The sequence below is a fragment of the Phocoena phocoena genome, chromosome 3 (assembly GCF_963924675.1).
Source record: "Phocoena phocoena chromosome 3, mPhoPho1.1, whole genome shotgun sequence".
Taxonomy (NCBI): Eukaryota; Metazoa; Chordata; class Mammalia; order Artiodactyla; family Phocoenidae; genus Phocoena; species Phocoena phocoena.
Window position 1 is genome coordinate 110,846,524 of NC_089221.1, and position 23,121 is coordinate 110,869,644.

Sequence of the window (23,121 nt, forward strand, 5' to 3'; positions counted from 1 at the left end):
TCAATAAATTTTACTGAATTTCAAAACCATGAAATTAAAATGAAAAGCCAAGAAAGAGAAAAGAAAAACTAGCTTATTAAACTGGTTATGAAACTGAATCAAAGATAATTCATTTCTGGTAATACAATTTCTTTGAAACATACTTTCCTTCAGAAAAACAATCAAATTTTTCGTAGAATTGGTCTGAGGCTCTCCTGAAAGCTTTCTGTCATTCTTAACTTCCTTCCCAGAGGACCACAGAAGAGTGTAAAGAAGAAGAGTTTTTTATAAACTGTTAATGTCTCCACCAAAAGCTAACCCCTCATGCTAACAAGGAAAGAGAACTGAAAAATAAAGACGATGGAGATATATATCTGAATAAACTCTTTCAGGAACCATGAGACGATGAATCATTCACAGGCTTTAATTCTTTGGGTTAAAATCATATAAAACCCCCAAAGGTTTAAAATACGTTACCCTTCGCTTCTATAGAAATACAAGAAAGTCCAAAGCAAACTAAAGCCACAAAACAAATTAAGTTAAATAGAAGAGTAAACAAAAGCACTGATCCAAATTCACGCTTCGGTGTGGTGTGATTCACTGCAATCCCAAAGTCAGGCCATAGACCTGACTCTGTTGGATTCTTTGGCACAATCACCTATACTGAACATTCTGAATTACACTGTTAAGAAATAATTTTAAAAAGTAATCTAACTCCTATTCCCAATGAATTCCTAGAAAGGATTTCCCATCAGTAATACTATTTCTTAGAAATTTGAGGGGGGAAAGTATGTTCAGGTATAAAGTAAGTGTATGCACTAAAAAATTATAACTTCCTTTCCACTCCAAAATTGTAAATATTTAAAGAAAAAATGGCAAATATGTTAAGATTAAAAAATGTATGTGTGAAAACCATAGGAGTATAGAGTAAATGGTCTGACTGACACATGCACATTAATTTTTTAGGTTCCTAGGGTTGCAACTGTTTTGTTAGCTAAAAACATACAGTTTCCTATTGCCAACAAACACATGAAAGAATGCTCAACATCATTAAAGAAATGCAAATCAAAACTACAATGAGATATCATCCCACACTGGTCAGAATGCCCATCATCAAAAAATCTAGAAACAATAAATGCTGGAGAGGGCATGGAGAAAAGGGAACACTCCTGCACTGCTGGTGGGAATGTGAATTGGTACAGCCACTATGGAGAACAGTATGGAGGTTCCTTAAAAAAATAAAATAGAACTACCACATGACCCAGCAATCCCACTACTGGGCATATACCCTGAGAAAACCATAATTCAAAATGAGTCATGTACTAAAATGTTTATTGCAGCTCTACTTACAATAGCCAGGAGATGGAAACAACCTAAGTGTCCATCATTGGATGAATGGATAAAGAAGATGTGGCACATATATGCAATGGAATATTACTCAGCCATAAAAAGGAACGAAATTGAGTTATTTGTCGTGAGGTGGATGGACCTAGAGTCTGTCATACAGCGTGAAGTCAGAAAGAGAAAGACAAATACCGTATGCTAACACATATATATGGAATATAAGAAAAAAAAATGTCATGAAGAACCTAGGGGTAAGATGGGAATAAAGACACAGACCTACTAGAGAATGGACTTGAGGATATGGGGAGGGGGAAGGGTAAGCTGTGACAAAGTGAGAGAGTGGCATGGACATATATACACTACCAAATGTAAAACAGATAGCTAGTGGGAAGCAGCTGCATAGCACAGGGAGATTAGCTAGGTGGTTTGTGACTACCTAGAGGGGTGGGATAGGGAGGGTGGGATAGGGAGGGTGGGATAGGGAGGGTGGGAGGGAGGGAGACGCAAGAGGGAAGAGACATGGGAACATATGTATATGTATAACTGATTCACCTTGTTATAAAGCAGAAACTAACACACCATTTAAAGCAATTATACTCCAATAAAGATGTAAAAAACAACAACAAAATAAAAACATACAGTTTCCAGACCCATTAAGAAGCAGTAAAATAAAAAAAAATCTTATAGGTAGAAATACAAAAGCACATGCATATTGATGAATTACTACTAGGTCTGAATTGCATTAGTTATTCAAAACCATTCAGGTAATATTTTCAAACTGATGTTTTAGCAGCAAAAATCTTATTGTGCTCTCATACCATTTTCATAAAGATGACCATGCATATATATAGCTAGGTTCAGTTTCAAAACTCTGATATTCAAGTAACATATTATTTTAGCCAGAATCAGTCCAATAAATCATATTTCTCCCCAAATAATATTTTAAGCTAAATGTGAATAGGTACCAACTCTCCTAACCAGGCACTTAAAAACATGGTATCATGAAAAGTTACTTTTACGCTGTTTTTTTTTGGATTTTTAAAAAATATTAATGAACCAAACCAACCAACCAACCAAAAAAAAAAACTTTCTTTTTCTAAAAGTGTAAATTTTCAGCACAAAATTTCAGGTAAAAAAATCTAAAAAGAATTTTAATGTCATAGAGTATTTAATTGAGCCAAACCAGAGTGGTAATATTTTAACTTCTCCTCTACCATGTGCTCTAACCAAAACTGTGAAGGTGAACTTTGGCAAGGTAAAGTTAAAGAGAAGAATTTCAGGAAGTGTTAACTGAATTAATTTCATTTTCATTATACAAGCGCCCATGAGCATACATAACCAGATGTTTGATTCCTCACTTTAAAAAAAAGTGAAAGGTTAATGGTGAAATTATGGTCATTATTTTCTAGTAAGAAGGCAGGGATGAGTATGATACCATGTTGATGGATTTCCATCAAAACTTAGCATTAGGTATGGTAGACAATACAGCCTTAAAGGGACCTGTAACAGAATATCTTTTTTAAAGTAATGAGCTATGAGTTTGCAGAGGGCAAGTCAGATAATAAGGGCCTTGGAGTGCTATTTCTCAAGCAGTAGAACTGTGTGATAAAAATTAAAGATGAAGAAGAGCACGCCAGCACTTCTGAGCCCAGGAGATTTGAGTGGAAGCAGGAAGACCAGAATGGACACTTGTACAGGGGTTGAGGTATTATCCTTGAGAACTGGCTGGGCTTATGAAGAAGAAGCAACATTCCTGGGAGGTACCTTGTATGAAAAATTGATAGTAAATGGGAAGAGACTGGCAAGAAAAGGGAAGATTCAGAGCAAATATTGTGAGCTCTGGTGAAGGAAAGGGCAGTGATGCCATGAATGCTGATTGGAGAGTTGGAAAGGGAGCTGCTCTTGAGTTAGGGCAGGAGGGACTGCTTTGACACAGTGATGTCAGGTGTGTCATGTCACTCACCTCTATATTCATACAGATTTTACTTTCTATGTATGAATGAAGGGATACTCATTCCCACTCAGAACACTCTTTTTTAAAAAAATATATTTTTTTTTAAAAAGGGAAAAATCTTGAATATGAAATCACTTATATTTTTATTTCTAAAATTTGGCTTAATGGGTCTTTAAGAATTTAGAAAAATGATTACACCATGCAGTTTTGTTGTCTATTTTGTTAATTAGTTCTAGAATATCCAATGTGTTTATCACTATCAATCTAATTATTTCTGAACTGTTCCCTTAAGAAGATTATTTGGAAACAAAAATGTTCCTAGAGGGCAGACAGCAGAAGCAAGAAGAACTACAATCCTGCAGCCTGTGGAAAAAACCCCACATTCACAGAAAGATAGACAAGATGAAAAAGCAGAAGGCTATGTACCAGATGAAGGAACAAGATAAAGCCCCAGAAAAACAACTAAATGAAGTGGAGATAGGCAACCTTCCAGAAAAAGAACTCAAAATAATGATAGTGAAGATGATCCAGGACTTTGGAAAAAGAATGGAGGCAAAGATCAAGAAGATGCAAGAAATGTTTAACAAAGACCTAGAAGAATTAAAGAACAAACAAACAGAGATGAACAATACAATAATTGAAATGAAAAATACACTAGAAGGAATAAATAGCAGAATAACTGAGGCAGAAGAATGGATAAATGACCTGGAAGACAGAATGGTGGAATTCACTGCTGCAGAACAGAATAAAGAAAAAAGAATGAAAAGAAATGAAGACAGCCTAAGAGACCTCTGGGACTACTACATTAAACACAGCAACATTCGCATTATAGGGGTCCTAGAAGGACAAGAGAGAAAGAAAGGACCAGAGAAAATATTTGAAGAGATTATAGTCGAAAACTTCCCTAACATGAGAAAGGAAATAGCCACCCAAGTCCCAGAAGCACAGAGAGTCCCATACAGGAGAAACACGCCGAGACACATAGTAATCAAATTGACAAAAATTAAAGACAAAGAAAAATTATTGAAAGCAGCAAGGCAAAAATGACAAATAACAAACAAGGGAACTCCCATAAGATTAACAGCTGATTTCTCAGCAGAAACTCTACAAGCCAGAAGGGAGTGGCATGATATACTTAAAGTGATGAAAGGGAAGAACCTACAACCAAGATTACTCTACCCAGCAAGAATCTCATTCAGATTCAACAGAGAAATCAAAAGCTTTACAGACAAGCAAAAGCTAAGAGAATTCAGCACCACCAAACCAGCTCTACAACAAATGCTAAAGGAACTTCTCTAAGTGGGAAACACAACAGAACAAAAGGACCTACAAAAACAAACCCAAAACAATTAAGAAAATGGTCATAGGAACATACATATCGATAATTACCTTAAACGTGAATGGATTAAATGCTCCAACCAAAAGACACAGGCTCGCTGAATGGATAGAAAAACAAGACCCATATATATGCTGTCTACAAGAGACCCACTTCAGACCTAGGGACACATACAGACCGAAATGAGGGGATGGAAAAAGATATTCCATGCAAATGGAAATCAAAAGAAAGCTGGAGTAGCAATACTCATATCAGATAAAATAGACTTTAAAATAAAGAATGTTACAAGAGACAAGGAAGGACACTACATAGTGATCAAGGGATCAATCCAAGAAGAAGATATAACAATTATAAACATATATGCTCCCAACATAGGAGCACCTCAATACATAAAGCAAGTGCTAACAGCTATAAAAGAGGAAATCGAGGGCTTCCCTGGTGGCGCAGTGGTTGAGAATCTGCCTGCCAATGCAGGGGACACGGGTTCGAGCCCTCGTCTGGGAAGATCCCACATGCCGCGGAGCAACTGGGCCCGTGAGCCACAATTACTGAGCCTGCGTGTCTGGAGCCTGTGCTCCCCAACAAGAGAGGCCGCGATAGTGAGAGGTCTGTGCACCGCGATGAAGAGTGGCCCCCGCTTGCCACAACTAGAGAAAGCCCTCACACAGAAACGAAGACCCAACACAGCCATAAATAAATAAATTAAATTAAAAAAAAAAAAAAAAAAAAAAAGATTGTCCTGAGAGATTTTAAAAAAAAAAAAAAAAAAAGAGGAAATCGACAGTAACACAATAATAGTGGGGTACTTCAGCACTTCACTTACACCAATGGACAGTTCAGCCAAACAAAATTACTAAGGAAACACAAGGTTTAAATGACACAACAGATCAGATAGAGTTAATTGATATTTATAGGACTTTCCATCCAAAAACAGAAGATTACACTTTCTTCTCAAGTGCGCATGGAACATTCTCCAGGACAGATCACATCTTGGGTCACAAATCAAGCCTCTGTAAATTTAAGAAAATTGAAATCATATCAAGCATCTTTTCAGACCACAACGCTATGACATTAGAAATCAATTACAAGGAAAAAACCGTAAAAAGCACAAACACATGGAGGCTAAAATAATACGCTACTATATAACCAAGAGATCACCGAAGAAATCAAAGAGGAAATCAAAAAATATCAAGACGAATGACAACGAAAACACAACGATCCAAAACCTATGGGATGTAGCAAAAGCAGTTCTAAGAGGGAAGTTTATAGCAACACAAGCCTACCTCAAGAGACAAGAAAAATCTCAAACAATCTAACCTTACACCTAAAGGACCTAGAAAAAGAAGAACAAACAAAACCCAAAGTTAGTAGAAGGAAAGAAATCATAAAGATCAATAAAACTAAAAGCTAGTTCTTTGAGAAGATAAACAAAATTGATAAACCATTAGCCAGACTCATCAAGAGAAAGAGGGAGAGGATTCAAATCAATAAAATTAGAAATGAAAAAGGAGAGGTTACAACGGACACCGTAGAATTACAAAGCATCCTAAGAGACTACTACAAGCAACTCTATGCCAATAAAATGGACAACCTGGAAGAAACGGACAAATTCTTAGAAAGGTGTAACCTTCCAAGGCTGAACCAGGAATAAATAGAAAATATGAACAGACCAATCACAAGTAATGAAATTGAAACTGTGATTAAAAATCTTCCAACAAACAAAAGTCCAGGACCAGATGGTTTCACAGGTGAATTCTATCAAACATTTAGAGAACAGCTAACACCCATCCTTCTCAAACTCTTCCAAACAATTGCAGAGGAAGGAACACTCCCAAATGCATTCTATGAGGCCACCATCACCCTGATACCAAAACCAAAGATACTACAAAAAAAGAAAGTTACAGACCAATATCACTCTTGAGTATAGATGCAAAAATCCTCAACAAAATACTAGCAAACAGAATCCAACAACACATTAAAAGGATCATACACCATGGTTAAGTGGGATTTATACCAGGGATGCAAGGATTCTTCAATATACGCAAATCAATCAATGTGATACAACATATTAACAAACTGAAGAATAAAAACCATATGATCATCTCAATAGATGCAGAAAAAGAAAATTCAACACCCATTTATGATAAAAACTCTCCAGAAAGTGGGCATAGAGGGAACCTACCTCAACATAATAAAGGCCATATACGACAAACCCACAGCAAATATCATTCTCAATGGTGAAAACCTGAAAGCTTTTCCTCTAACATCAGGAACAAGACAAGTATGTCCACTCTCACCACAATTATTCAACATAGTTTTGGAAGTCCTAGCCACGGCAATCAGAGAAGAAAAAGAAATAAAAGGAATACAAATTGGAAAAGAAGAAGTAAAACTGTCACTGTTTGCAGATGATATGATACTATACATAGAGAATCCTAAAGATGCCACCAGAAAACTACTAGAGCTAATCAATGAATTTGGTAAAGTTGCAGGATGCAACATAAATGCACAGAAATCTCTTGCATTCCTATACACTAATGATGAAAAATCTGAAAGAGAAGTTAAGGAAACACTCCCATTTACCATTGCAACAAAAAGAATAAAATACCTAGGAATAAACCTACCTAGGGAGACAAAAGACCTGTAGGCAGAAAACTATAAGACACTGATGAAAGAAATTAAAGATGATACCAACAGATGGAGAGATATACCATGTTCTTGTATTGGAAGAATCAATATTGTGAAAATGACTATACTACCCAAAGCAATCTACAGATTCAGTGCAATCCCTATCAAATTACCAATGGCATTTTTTACTGAACTAGAACAAAACATCTTAAAATTTGTATGGAGACACAAAAGACCCCAAATAGCCAAAGCAGTCTTGAGGGAAAAAAACGAACCTGCAGGAATCATACTCCCTGACTTCATACTATACTACAAAGCTACAGTAATCAAAACAATATGGTACTGGCAGAAAAACAGAGATACAGATCAATGGAACAGGATAGAAAGCCCAGAGATAAACTCACACACCTATGGTCAACTAACCTATGACAAAGCAGGTAAGGATATACAATGGAAAAAAGACAGTCTCTTCAAATAAGTGGTGCTGGGGAAACTGGACAGCTACATGTAAAAGAATGAAATTAGAACACTCCCTAACATCATACATAAAAATAAACCCAGAATGGATTAGAAACCTAAATGTAAGACCAGACACTATAAAACTCTTAGAGGAAAACATAGGCAGAACACTCTTTGACATAAATCACAGCAATATCTTTTTTGATCCACCTCCTAATGGAAATAAAAACAAAAATAAACAAATGGGACCTACTGAAACTTAAAAGCTTTTGCACAGCAAAGGAAACTACAAACGAGACTAAAAGACAACCCTCAGAATGGGAGAAAATATTTGCAAATGAATCAACGGACAAAGGATTAATCTCCAAAATATATAAACAGCTCATGCAGTTCAATATTAAAAAAACAAACAACCCAATCCAAAAATGGGTAGAAGACCTAAATAGACATTTCTCCAAGAAGACATACAGATGGCCAAGAAGCACATGAAAAGCTGCTCAACATCACTAATTATTAGAAAAATGCAAGTTAAAGCTACAATGAGGTATCACCTCACACCAGTTAGAATGGGCAGCATCAGAAAATCTACAAACAACAAATGCTGGAGAGGGTGTGGAGAAAAGGGAGCCCTCTTGCACTGTTGGTGGGAATGTAAAATGATACAGCCACTATGGAGAACAATATGGAGGTTCATTAAAAAACTAAAAATAGAATTACCATATGACGCAGCAATCCCATTACTGGGCATATACCCAGAGAAAACCATAATTCAAAAAGACACATGCACCCCAATGTTCACTGCAGCACTGTTTGCAATAGCCAGGTCATGGAAGCAACCTAAATGCCCATCGACTGAAGAATGGATAAAGAAGTTGTGGTACATATATACAATGGAATATTACTCAGCCATAAAATGGAACGAAATTGGGTCATTTGTTGAGATGTGGATGAATCTAGAGACTGTCATACAGAGTGAAGTAAGTCATAAAGAGAAAAACAAATATTGTATATTAATGCGTATATGTGGAACCTAGAAAAATGGTATAGATGAACTGGTTTGCAGGGCAGAAATTGAGACACAGATGTAGAGAACAAACATATGGACACCAAGCAGGGAAAGTGGCAGGGGGTGAGGGGGTGGGGTGGGGGATGGGATGAATTGGGAGATTGGGATTGACATGTATACACTAATATGTATAAAATGGATAACTAATAAGAACCTGCTGTATAAAAAAATAAATAAAATAAAATTGAAAAAAAAATGTTCCTAATACCTTCCTCAATAAAAACTGAAATAAATTTTAAAAAAAGAATTTAGTAAAAAAGGAAGTTTTTTTTTAAAAATGCTGAAGTTGAAAGATATTTTAAAATACAAAGACAGATACTTACCTTGTAAAAAAAATCATTAAATAAAAAAAAATGTAATGTGGTTAAACAACAAAGTTCTTTATAGTTTAAATAATTGTACCACATTGAGTGCAAATCAATCACACCAACCTGCTTGATCTTTCAGTAAGAAGTAGTAAGCAAATCGTAGACAGGAAGCATATGCACAGAGATGAGGAGGAAAAAAAGAAAAAACATTATTTCTTTTGTAAATCAAAGAAAAATGTATAACAGCATTTATTTATAGTATAAGTATAGGAATAAATCATTATAAAAACTGAAATAGAGCAGTTGTATGCAAAAAGAAAAGTATATTCAACATAATCAGAGATAATAATTTAAGCAAGATAAAAAGATTTAGTGTAAGATTACAATTCAAATCAATCTTAAGAGCTCACACTGACTCCCAAACTCCTGCAAACGTAACAGTTCAGCAACAAATGGTGGACATGGAATTGGGAACCTGCTAAGACCTGGGAAGTAATCTAAAAGGGCAAACAGAAAATTAAGCCAATATTAAATAGTAATATGTTAAAAGTAGCAAAAGTCACATTGTTCATTTTCAAAATTTCCCAATTCAATGACCTTCTAATAGAAGGATACATTACAGGTGTGCCCCCCTTTAAGAAAATCCAACACAAAAACTTCAACCAACTAGAGTTTAGGGTAAACTGTAGTGATTATGTGATAAACAAAAGCATTTAATAAAGAATTTTTAAAGACAGCAAGCTCTCCCAATACAATTGATTTCCCAACTTGATTTATAAGCAATTTTTTCAGAAAAAAATTTATTGCATAAAGTGAAGTACACCTGTATAATAACAAACTTGCATTCAACCTATTAGTAGACTGTTAAGGGTAATTATAATAATGATTCTATAGAAGTAAATGATCAACTGATAGTTCAAACAAAGAACACCTTAAAAAAAAAAGGCCATTCATATTTTTAAAAGGGAAGTTACGCACAGCAACCACATGCTGGGACAACCATCTCTCCACTTCACCAACACACCCACAGTGCAACAAAAGAATTCAATGTTATATGCCAGGTATATAAAGAGTAACTAAAACTGCTTGAACTGAACAAGGTACAACTCATTTCACAATATACTTTGATGTAACTACTTTCTAAGGATTAAAGTAAAATTTTAAAACAGAAAATTAAATTGTAATGCCTCCCACTCAGATATTTTCTATATTTTCAGTTTGTAATACAAAATGAGACTTCTACATGGTTTCTACAGCAATTTCATGTATTTTATAGGTTAGCCTATGAAATTAATTGTCTTGGTAAAATGTAAGAATTGCAATAGAGAAAATAATTCCTAACATTCTTGGAAGTCTTCCTCTAGCAAGCTAAAAGCATAAGAACAATAACCAAATGTTTTTGTTATTAGTTTTGGAAAGGTAGGTATACAGATAATGCTTTAAAAAGCAGTAAGCTGCAAACTAGTACAAGAAAGCATCAATTCTCTTTTCTTCTGAAAACTAAAATATAAACAAAATTAATAATACTTTTCAACTTAGTTTATTAAATTACAGTGTAAGAAAAGGCCTTTAGGTTTGAAATAAGTCTAGATAGATAGATCTTGCATAACAATTTCGTGTGGATCTGAATTCTCTAATCATACCTTAGAAAGTTTCTTAAAATCAATCAGGTAATTCAGAAATAAGGATAAATGGCCATTTGAAATAAAATACCATTCAATTTATCTTTACTTGCTTCAAACTTTACATTTTTCTTTATTAGGGAGTTTTCAATCTTAAGCTACCCCTAAGAACAGGACACCAAGGAGTAAAATCTTTTTAACTATAAGACATGTTATAAAGGGCACTGGTGTACTTCCAAATATAAGGTGTACCTTAAGAAATTCAGGATTTTGTTATTACAGGTCCCTTACCTGACTAGGATGTATCATAAAACATAAAAAGGAACCAAGAGTTATTCTCTTATACAGCTTACTAGCTCTCTTTACATTATCTCAACTGCAAAAGCATGACTCTCTCTTCCATTGTCTCAAACATAAGCGTAAGCATATGTTTTAACAATTATGGTTAACTGGAAGCAATGAAGAGGGGAGCTAAAGTCATCACATGCTTTGTTTTACTGAGAAGTCCAACATGTATTCTTTAAGTAATGACAGGGAGCGGTGCAGCATTTCTCAAATGAAGCCCATGGGTTATGGAAAAGCCAAAGCTCTGTTAGAGAATTTAAGAGCTACCACTCACTAGGCAAGAACTTATCCAGAGGTTTCTCTATGACAGAACATGTGGAGTCTGAACTACTGCTGCTGCTACTGCCTGGAAGACAAAGAAATGAGCCCAAAGGGAACCAAAGAAAGAGGAAACAAGAAAATGAACACATACACAGAGAAAAATTCAATTCCAAAGAAAGAATTTTAAAGGACAATCAAGCTTTGTATTAAAGAACCAAAACCTACTTTCCCTTAAAACCAGTCTTGGTACTCTATGCAGTATTCTCTAATTACAAAGCCATACAGGGGAATTAGAAACTCTATTCCTTTAAGTATCCACTGTGGGCAAACCCCACTATTCACTTAAAATATAGTAATTCAGAGGGTTGGAATGAAGAGAATAAAAATAAACAAATCATTTGGTGACATTTAAGTCTATTTAAACCATTTAGGTTGATAAGCTAAAGGAACTGAGTTTTAAATTTTAAAGTCACGAACAATTAAAATTACAAGAATGATAAATTACCCTTTAATACAGACAGTTTGGTTTGTCTTCAATTTCACTCTTTCACCTCCAAAACATCAAACTATCAGATGTGATTATATATGTTTAAGGTTTCACAGCAAAACTTTGAAAGGCTTACTGAAATTTTTTAAATTTCTAAGCCTGGAAGGAAGATATGTTACTATTAAATATTTTAACATATTAAGCAGTGGCATCTTTTTCTATTTAAAACTTTATTTTTAACAAATCTATCATCTGCTTTAGCTTTGAATACTTTACTCTGAAAAAATAGGTGTGAACACAAAACCACTTCTCTAAATCAGGGGTCTGCAAACATTTTCTGTAAAGGGACAGATGATAAGTGCTTTAGGCTTTGTAGGCCAGACAGACGTATGTGAAGGCAGCTGTAGACCATATGTAAACAAATGAGCATGGCTGTTTCATGAACTTTTATTTACAAAAACAGGTGGTGGGCTGAATTTGGCCAGCAGACTACTTGCCAACTCTTGCTCTAAATTATATTTTTCCTATCTTTTGAAGGACTCTATGGCTTTTAAATTAGGGACACCTGATCAAACAGCGATGGGTTTATTTTCAGCAAGAACATTTTAATAAGACAAGCAAAATATGCACCAGCTTGAAAACAATGATCCACATTAATGGAAGAGAGTTCTGAAATAAATATTCAGGGTTAAAGGATTTGAAATGTAGGCCATTATAATATGTCTCTCTCTTTTGCATGTCATCTATATCTTTATCACAATGAACACAGTCTCAATTCATACTTGGCAACAAGTGCCCAGTGTAACAGGTGAGAATGAGGGTACATTTTACAAAGAGAATACATTTTACATTCTATTAAAAATACAATCCTTCTACAAATTTATTACTTAAAAATTCAATGATTAAAGCATAATTATGTTTGAAAAAAAATTCCACATTATCCTAATTTCCTAAAAATTTAGATTCTAACATAAATAAAAGTCCTCACATTAAATTAAAACCCCATGTGAAATTTTAAAATGGTATATCCACTATCACAGATTTTTATAATTCTAAATTGTAAAAAAAAAACAAAACCAGAACATATTATATGCTGATTCATCTAGAAATAGGAGATCAGTATAGGAGGAAAAAATAATGCAAAGTTAACCAGGTATATGGCATACTTCCTCTGTTCTAATTGCTTCCACAATTAAAAATGGCAAAATAAAAGGCATGCACTCGACAGCCTTAGGAATGTTAAACCATCATTAGGCAGCAATCTCATTTAATTTCCAGAACACTAAAATGAACTTACCCCTTCTTTTTTTCCTTTTCTCTCCATCTTCTCCAACCTCACCCTCTTCATCATCATCCTCCTCTGACCCACTGATATCAGAGCCTGATATTTCTTCCCCTTAAATAGAAATTTAATACAATGATGTTTATTCTGTGCCAGGTCACTGGCTATTTAGGAAATGCCTATATAAACTTTCTTCATTAAGTTTTTGTGCCCTAAACAAACCTTATTTTAATATTCCTAGACAGTATATCAGATATGCTAACCTCAGAAACAGATACAATGTACACAGAGGCTTTATTTTTTTTTTTTTTTTTTTTTTTTTTTTTTTGCGGTACGTGGGCCTCTCACTGTTGTGGCCTCTCCCGTTGCAGAGCACAGGCTCCGGACACGCAGGCTCAGCAGCCATGGCTCACGGGCCCAGCCGCTCCGTGGCATGTGGGATCTTCCCGGACCGGGGCACGAACCCGTGTCCCCTGCATCGGCAGGCGGACTCTCAACCACTGCGCCACCAGGGAAGCCCGAGGCTTTATTTTTAAAGTTCCTAAAGAGAAGTTAGATTCTGATCTGTTTAAAATTTCAAATTATTAGTTTAAGTACAGTTCTAAATGTTACATGTTAGAGTTATTATTTCAGTCTTTAAAAAATATGATCACTTTTGGGGAGCATTTTCTTAGTTTTCTGTTTAAGATTTTAAATTCATTCAACCTGTTTATTTTTTTAAGGGCCATAAAACTGTCATCGAACACAATGATCCCACTTTTAGGACTATATCACATGAAGTAATTCAAAAGAAGAAGGGCTTATTTGTACACAAATATGTTAACTTAAAAAATCAAAAAAAGGGATTAAGCTAATATTAAAGCAAATCAGTGCTATAATACCTTCAAGGTAGTTATTTAAAATTACTACTGTCCATATATGAAATGTCTAAGAAAATAAAAGTAACTGGGGGAGGAGTAAAATATACACTAATCATAATATAATATTTGAACCTACAAATAAAAGATGGAAAGAAATCACAGAGTCTTGGGAGAAGAAATTCATTAAACATATTTTGTTCTTTAGGCCTAGAAACAATGACACCCTGGTAGCAATGAGCACACCTAATGCCTAAATCTTGGTTTCTAAATACCATTCTCCAATGAAAGGAGCCAGGGAGAAATAAATGATTTTAAGGCCAGGGTAGGGAAAATTAAAAAATGAGCTCTAAGCATCTGTGGTGCCAGAAAGTGAGGAAGTGCTCAAAAAACAAGTAAACAAACAAACTGATGGGAGCATGTTGACAGGATATATGAACTACCCTGAAGAAACTCCTAATGGCCAAAGCTGGAACAATCTGAACAATAAAATAAATAATATTATTGTATTATAAACCCACAGACTAAAATAATTATCCATGAGTCCATATTGACATAAAAAATACTCAAATAAATAAACAAGTCGGGGAGAAGAGACTGCTTTTCCTTACAGCAGAATTCCAGACACTCCAAACACTAAACATTAGAAGGAACAATGGGAAGAGAATGCCACCATTGAGCAAATGCACAAACTACTGTTGGATGCTAACATTAGTGGAAGAAAGTATGATGAAAAACAGGACCTTTGTATAGTCTCAAAGTATTTGGTTGGCCAAAAGGTTCATTCGGCAGGTTTGCAAAGCAGAAACAGAGACATAGATGTAGAGAACAAACGTATGGACACCAAGCGGGGGGTGGGTGGTAGTGGGATGAACTGGGAGACTGGGATAAACATATATACACTAATATGTATAAAATAGATAACTAATAAGAAACTGCTGTATAAAAAATAAAATTTTAAAAGTAAAAATATAAAACATAATTTAACAAAAGGTTCATTCGTTTTTTTTCCATAAGATGGCTCTAGTAGCACTTAGTTGTCTTTAACTTCATTCGAAACAATTTTGTTAGATTGTATGTGACAGCTGTCACATCAACATGTATTTAAAAAAAGACTTATCAAAGCTGGTGAATTTTTGTGTACCCATTTTAATATTGAAGATGGAAGAAAAAAAGGAACATTTTTGGCATATTATGCTTTATCATTTCAAGAAAGGTAAAAACGCAACCGAAATGCAAAAAAAGATTTGTGCAGTGTATGGAGAAGGTGCTGTGACTGATCAAATGTGTCAAAAGTGATTTGTGAAGGGTCGTGCTGGAGATTTGTAACTGGATGATGCTCCACAGTCTGGTAAACCAGTTGAAGTTGAGAGCAATCAAATCGAGACAGTAACTGAGAACAATCAACATTATATACCACGCAGGAGATAGCCAACATACTCAAAATATGCAAATCAAGCATTGAAAATCATTTGCCCCAGCTTGGTTATGTTAATCGCTTTGATGTTTGGGTTCCACATAAGTTAAGCGGGAAAAAAAGAAACACAACTTCTTGACAGTATATCCTAATGCGATTCTCTACACAAATGTAATGAAAACATTCCATTTTTAAAACAAATCGTGATGGGCAATGAAAAGCGGATACTGTACAATAATGTGGAATGGAAGAGATCGTGGGGCAAGCTAAATGAACCACCACCAACCACACCAAAGGCCGGTCTTCATCCAAAGAAGGTGATGTTGTGCATATGGTGGGACTGGAAGGGAGTCCTCTATTATGAACTCCTTCCGGAAAATCAAACGATTAATTCCAACATGTACTGCTCCCAGTTACCAACTGAAAGCAGCACTCGATGAAAAGCATCCAGAATTAGTCAACAGAAAATGCATAATCTTCCATCAGGATAACGCAAGACGGCATGTTTCTTTGATGACCAGGCAAAAACTTTTACACCTTGTCTGGGAAGTTCTGATTCATCTGCCGTATTCACCTGCCATTGCACCTTCAGATTTCCATTTATTTTGATCTTTACAAACTTCTCTTAATGGAAAAAATTTCAATTCCCTGGAAGACTATAAAAGGCACCTGGAACAGTTCTTTGCTCAAAAAGATAAAAAGTTTTGGTAAGATGGAATTATGAAGTTGCCTGAACAATGGCAGAAGGTACTGGAACAAAAGGGTGAATATGCTGTTCAATAAAGTTCTTGGTGAAGACAAAAAATGTGTCTTTTATTTTTACTTAAAAACCGAAGGCACTTTTTGGCCAACCCAGTATCTCTCCACAAGGTACATATTAATTACAAAGGAAATAATAAAATAGTAGATTTATAGTGGAGAAAATTTGCAGAATAATTATGAGAAAACTATAAATAAATACAAATTGAGGAACATTCTACAAATACATGACCAGTACTCTTCAAAAGCATCAAGATCATGTACAACAAATAAAGACTGAGGAATTGGAGACTGGTGGAAACTAAACAGACATGACAACTAAATGCAATGTGTGATCCACAACTGGATCTTGGACTAGAGGAAAAGGGCATTAGAGAGAAAACTGTCAAAAGTCTAGTAAGGTCTGTGGATTAGTTAATAAGTTTGTACCACTGTGAATTTCCTGGTGTCAATAATTGTACCATGGTTATGTAAGATGCTAACATTAGGGGAAGCTGGCTAATAGGTATATAAGAACTCTCCTTGCTATTGTGAGTTTTCTGTAAGCCTAAAATTATTTCAAAATAAAAAGTTAAAAAATTATTTTTTTAATGTTTCTGCCTATTTTTTAATTGTTTTTCTGATTAACTCTATTAACTGGATTATAAAAACAATATGTCCTAAGAGCATAAATAAAATGAAATTTATTAAAAATAAAGTCAGCATTACCATATTATCCAGCAATTCTACCTCTGGGTATATACCCAAAAGAACAAAAGAATTGAAAGCAAGGACTCAAACAGGAATTTGTACACCACATTCATAGTAGCATTATTCACAATAGTCAAAAGATAGAAGCAACCCAAGTGTCCATCAACAGATGAAGGTATAAACAAAACATGGTATATACACACAATGGAATATTATTCAGTCTTAAAAAGGAAGGAAATTCTGACACATGCAACAATATGGATGAACACTGAGGACATTATGTTAAGTAAAATAAGCCAGACACAAAAGGAGACATATTATATGATTCTACTTACATGGGGTACCTAGAATAGTCAAATTCATAGAAATAGAAAGAGCAGTCGGTTACCAGGGACTGAGGGAGAGAGAGGGATGGGGAGCTAGTGTTTAATGGGTACAGAGGTTCATTTGGGGATGATTAAAAAGTCCTGGAGATGGATGGTGGTGATGGTTGCAGAATAATGTGAATGTACTTAATGCCACAGAACTGTACACAAAAATAGTTAAAACGGTAATTTTTATGTTATGTATATTTTACCACAATAAAAAATGTAAAAAAAAGGGTCAGCAAAATAAAGATATGAACTCAATATTAAGAAATCTAAGAAATTTTACATCTTTAAAACATACTGACTATAAATACCACCTAGTGGTCACATTTAAAATACCAAATTCCATTATCTAAGAGGCAGCTCAATTACTGCTTTTCCTCAATAATCTTACTCAAATTTACTGAATCAGCACCTTCTCCAAATATTTGTGATGTTGGCATCTCTGGATTTCATATCTGATCTAACCAGTTTCCCCACAGACTGAAAAGAGGCAATTTCAAAGCCCTTTATTCACCTGGTATGCAAAGGAGCCCTATGCCAGTTAGTTCTTAGCACGAAGATTCAGGGAGTCACTGACTGCCTAATGATGGTTGGTAAACTTCTCGTCCTAATGAATAAGGTCTCCAAATTTTCTAACCTTCTGACATTATATCTTGTTAGAAAAGAATTTCCAAAATAGAATCTCATGTTCAAATTTAAACATGAAAGCATATTTTCAAGGCCATGCAATGAATTTTTACTTAAGAGTAAACTAGGTTTACCCATGACTCTCTGATTGCTTTGTCTACTTCAAATAATAGTGACTGATACCTATCACAAAGAACTCTGGTCATTTTCGCTAAATACATGTATGGTAGAACTTGCTCTTATATAGAGACAAATAAAAATTCATTATTTAATAAGTGGACATATGAAATCTTTACAAAAGATCATGGGGACTGAGATGGAGGTTTAAATTAAATGAATTTTTTAAAAAAAATCAATACACAAATATTATATAGTTCTACTTGAGCTTAATATGGAAATGTTAAAGTATGTAAGTATCAATTTACCTTGCAGAAATATCCCCTTAAATATCAATGTTAGAGGTTCAGAGAATTTTTAATAGGTAGCTTTTTATTAGAACACTTACTGGCTAAACAACACGTTTTTAGCCAACATTAAGATTAATATTTTGAGAAAATGTTACCTTCTTCAAGCTTTTTTTTCAGTTCTTCTATTTCTTTCTGAAACTGACGAAGCAAAGCATCCTTTGGATCTTCATTAATTCTAGCTTTATTTTTAATATTCTTAGCACGATTAGCATACCGCAATGTACTGATGGTTTCATCGTAATTGTAATCTGCTGGTCCAATATTTGCACACTGTTGAATTAGGAATACAAAACGTTTTACACTTGACACAAATTAATACTACCATTATGAACATATCAAAAAGAATTTTGGAATATATTTCCATTCCGGTCTCCCTGAAAAAGAGGGCACCACCACATAGGTTTCCAAACAATACAATTATAGACTCGCACACATGGTGTGCTAGAAAAACTAACCCCAAATTTTAAAAAGTAAAATAATCAATAGCTTTTAAAATGTTATGAATATTAACTACTGGCATAAGCAGGAATCTTAAATTTTCCTGATGATAACTATACGACCAATTAAGTCTTACCATCATGGTTTTTGAATTTCCTCCTAAGGAATCCTGAAGAAGACGAGTCAATTTAGAGTTACGATAAGGCACATGAGTGCTTTTTCCATCAACCAAGGCAGAAATAACATTACCAAGGGTAGAAAGTGAAAGATTGATTTTTGTAGCTTCTTTCAGGCGCTGCCCAGTAGCTCCAGTTTTTGCTTGTCTTTCTGAACCCTTACAATAAACAGAGACAGAATTAAAGCTAAAATAAAAAATACAAAATATTCTTCCCAAAGTTAAAAAAAAAAGTATTTTAACGGTAAAAAATCTAATATATCTGGAATTCACTTCAAAATAATACTGGACGGGAAGAAGTGGCTGAGGGTAGAGATGAAATAGGACTGGCCATGAACTGATAATTGCTGAAGTTGGGTGATGGGTACATGGGAAATCATTATACTATTCTATCTACGTTGTATGGGTTTGAAATAGTCCATAATTAGTAGTAAGTTAAGGGGACTTCCCTAGTGGTCCAGTGGCTAAGACTCTGCACTCCCAATGCAGGGAGCCCGGGTTCAATCCCTGGTCAGGGAACTAGATCCCACATGCTGCAACTAAAGATCCCGCATGCCACAACAAAGATCGAAGATCCCACGTGCCACAATTAAGACCCAGCGCAGACAAATAAATAAATATTTTAAAAAGAATAATAAGTTAAACACATACACAAGTAAAACTTAAAAATTATATAATCACTCCTTTTCACTTGTATTATTATTTATTTATAAAATAAAAAGAAATCACAAGAGTTATTCTTAAGTAGCATCCTGTTACTTACAGCAAGATCTACAAGATGGAGCTTCCCCATCCTGACATGCATGTTACCATCAACGCCTTTTTCACTGCATTCTATAGTAATTGTAAAGATGGCATGGGAACGAGAACTATGTTCATTCATATTAGTTGCACCAACAGAACCTTGAATAAAGGGAGGAAATTATTTAAAACTATAACAACAGGGAATGCCTTTAAAAATAATTAAATATCCAGAATACTGAATTTCATCAGAGCCAAAAGCCAGAGAGCATGGCTAAAACATAAAAACTTAGGCATATTTAGCCATTATTAGAAATTTCTGACAATTTATGTTGATAACAAAAAACTGTATTTTTTTCACATGAAAGAGGGGATTTGAGAACAAAATATTTAATTTCAAGTATTGCTGGCTTAAAAAATTAACTAATTTACTTAAAAAATACATGTTAAATAATTCAAAAAATTAACTGCTGTTTCAGCTGTCTCTAAAAAGTATTATTGATATGTTCTGGGAATCAACCACAGGAATACTTGCATATATACATTAGATGATACAAAGATATTCAGGGAAGAACTGTTTACAACAGCGAGAGATCAGAAACAACCAATATGACAGTGGTTAATCAATTATAGAATAGTCACACTATGAATTACTAAGCAGTCTTTTTTAAAAAAAATAAGGTAGATCTGAATGACATGGAAAGATACCCATAACATATGAAAAAAAGAAAGGAATATAGAGTATAATCCCATTTCTGTAAAACAAAAGCATCCATTCAAAATATGCTAAGAATTTGAGTGTGTATAAATATTTTACATGAATATATTGTGCAAACAAAGAAAAAGATCTGTTTTGTTTTTCACAATAGGCATGTATTGGGGTTTTTTTCTTAAATTCCAAAGTATTTTAAAAGCAATATGTTAATTTCACCCAATGCCAAAATTATTTTCCTACTATATTCATGTAGAGCTTCTCCATGTGAGCTGTGATTTTACAATTTAAACATTAAAAGGGTACTCTTTATTAGCAAATGGCCATATTATAAGTCAGATAACTAGAAAGTTAATTGCACTGGTAAAGAAAAGTAAAGCCCAATGAAAGAAGGTAAATGGAAAATCAGTGAGGGAAAATGCAAGGATCTGTGATTCCATACTATACTTTTCTGTTTTCTTTTAAATCAAGTTATGAATTTTTAAAATCAATTTTTCTCCAAAAATATAAAAAACTAATAAATCTGACACCACTTCAAATCATCTAATCAGATGTAACACACTATACATATTTCCACAGAGTAGTAGGTCTTATTTTACCTTGTTTTTTTTCCACTTAACATTATCTCCTACATATATTTCCATGTAAAAACCAACTTGAAACTTTTACTAAAATTGAGTTATTATCTTACTGGGAGATATTTGGGGTTGTTGCCTATTTTAGTTCTTCATAAGGGACACTAATATGAGCATCTTTGAGGAGATACCTTTCTTTCTCTTTAGAATTATATCCATGGGATGTATTTTCCAAACTGGAGCTACCTTATGAAAAGGATAGGAATAGTTTTATAGCTATGTGATTATCAAAACAAGCTATAGCAGTGTTTTTCAGTTTGGAGTGGGAGAGAAAGTGTAATTTGAAAAAGTCATATTAAATATTTTAATACCCATTGTTTTTGCAATATAAGTAAAGCATGCTATTTATGATTGTGATTTTTCTATATTTCCAGTTATGAAAACAAAGCAATGCAACAGATGTTATGTCAAAAGTGACCTACACTGAACTTTACAATCCCTAGGAGAGAACAGCTTGCAGCAATCAAGTAGACTAAATGATCCAACCTAACACACTGCATAATGGAAATAAAACATTTCCATAGCTGTAATTTTTGTCAAAATATTTATTTTGGAATAAAAAATTAAATTTTTATGTTTTTCAAGGAGGTACAGAAAAACTTATCCCAATCCTTCTCTTCCCCACCCCCTTCCTCCTTGGCAACCATAAGTCTGTTCTCTGTACCTATGAATCTGTTTCCATTTCATAAATGTGTCCATTTGTGTTGTATTTTAGATTCCACATATAAGTGATATTATATGGTATTTGTCTTTCCTTCCGACTTAATATGATAATCTCTACGTCCTTCCTTGTTGCCGCAAATGGTATTATTTCATTCTTTTTTATGTCTGAGTAATATTCCATTGTGTAATATTCCTTCTTTATCCATTCATCTGTTGATGGACATTTAGGTTGTTTCTATGTCTTAGAAACAACTAGCAGCTATTGTGAATAGTGCTGCTATGAAGATAGGGGTGCATGTATCTTTTCAAATTATAGTTTTGTCTGGATATATGTCCAGGAGTGGGCTATATGTCCAGGACTGGATATAGTTTTGTCTGGATATAGGTCCAGGAGTGGGATTGCTGGATCATCTGGCAACTCTTATTTTTAGTTTTCTGAGGAACCTCCATACTGTGCTCCATAGTGGCTGCACCAATTTACATTCCCACCAGCAGTGCAGGAGGGCCCCCCCTGCAGCTAAACCTTTAATTCTTGAACTCAATCTATTTATTAATGAAGACTATTTTCCTCTCTGCTATCTTAGGTGTTCAAATCTCTTTACCTTCCTCTCATTTTATTTCTCTCATTAGAATTTTTTCATTTTTCCTTAGACAAATCTCATATACCAAGTTAAATTAATTCTTAGGTAGTTAATGGAAGGTTTTGGTCACTATTGTGAATGGAATCTTATGTTAAAATTTTCTTATGTTAAATAAGCAATACATGAACATATTCCTGGTATAAAAAATTCAAAACTACAAACATACAAAAAACATAAAGTGAAAGCTCCCTATATTCCTTTCCCCCAATCTTATTTCCCCTTCACTAAAGGTAACCACTATTAAATGGCCTTTCATTTTGTATTTCACATACATACAGGTGAACACACACACAAAATACCCAAATATGTAGTTTGATAATTTGGCTTTTTTTACACATGGGATGATGCATTACATACTGTGCTAGTTAGTTTTCTTTTTCCCTTAATATATATCTGGAAAGTCTTTTGGGTCTCCACATGTAGATTTAACTCACTGTTGGTTTGTTTTTTACAGCTTCATTATAGTCCATAATATTTCTGCACCATAATTTATATAACCAATGTTTTATTGACAGTTATTTAGGTTGTGTCAAACTTTTTGCTATTACAAGTAATGCTGTAATAAGGTATTTTTTTGTTTACACCAAAAAATATTTTTCTAGAATATATATCTACAAATAGAAACAGTGGGTCAAAGGAATGCATCCTTAAAAATTTCAACAGATACAGTTATCCTGCCCTTCAAAAAGACTGCATATTCCCATCACCATTGCCCATTTCCTTAGAGCCTCACCAACCTGGATATCCTTTCATCCAAACTGATGGGTAAAACATCTCCCATTGTTGTTTTAATATGCATTTTTCCTGATTACTTGTGAAGTCAAACATCCTTTCATATACTTACTGCTGTGTATAGT

General features: G+C 34.3%; 1 protein-coding gene across 2 annotated transcripts in view; it reads right to left on the reverse strand.

Moving 5' to 3' along the window:
- The window catches only part of KIF3A (kinesin family member 3A), a 75,274-nt gene that overhangs the window by 10,781 nt on the left and 41,372 nt on the right, over window positions 1–23,121 (reverse strand). The window contains exons 6-11 of one of the 2 annotated variants that reach the window (XM_065875277.1): window positions 19,636–19,775; window positions 18,834–19,031; window positions 18,355–18,529; window positions 13,087–13,185; window positions 11,316–11,387; window positions 9,198–9,206 (exon numbers count right to left, since the gene is read on the reverse strand). In XM_065875277.1, coding sequence (XP_065731349.1) covers window positions 9,198–9,206; window positions 11,316–11,387; window positions 13,087–13,185; window positions 18,355–18,529; window positions 18,834–19,031; window positions 19,636–19,775 — 693 coding nt within the window. The remainder of the gene's footprint in view (window positions 1–9,197; window positions 9,207–11,315; window positions 11,388–13,086; window positions 13,186–18,354; window positions 18,530–18,833; window positions 19,032–19,635; window positions 19,776–23,121) is intronic. The other variant, XM_065875278.1, reaches the window with a different exon arrangement.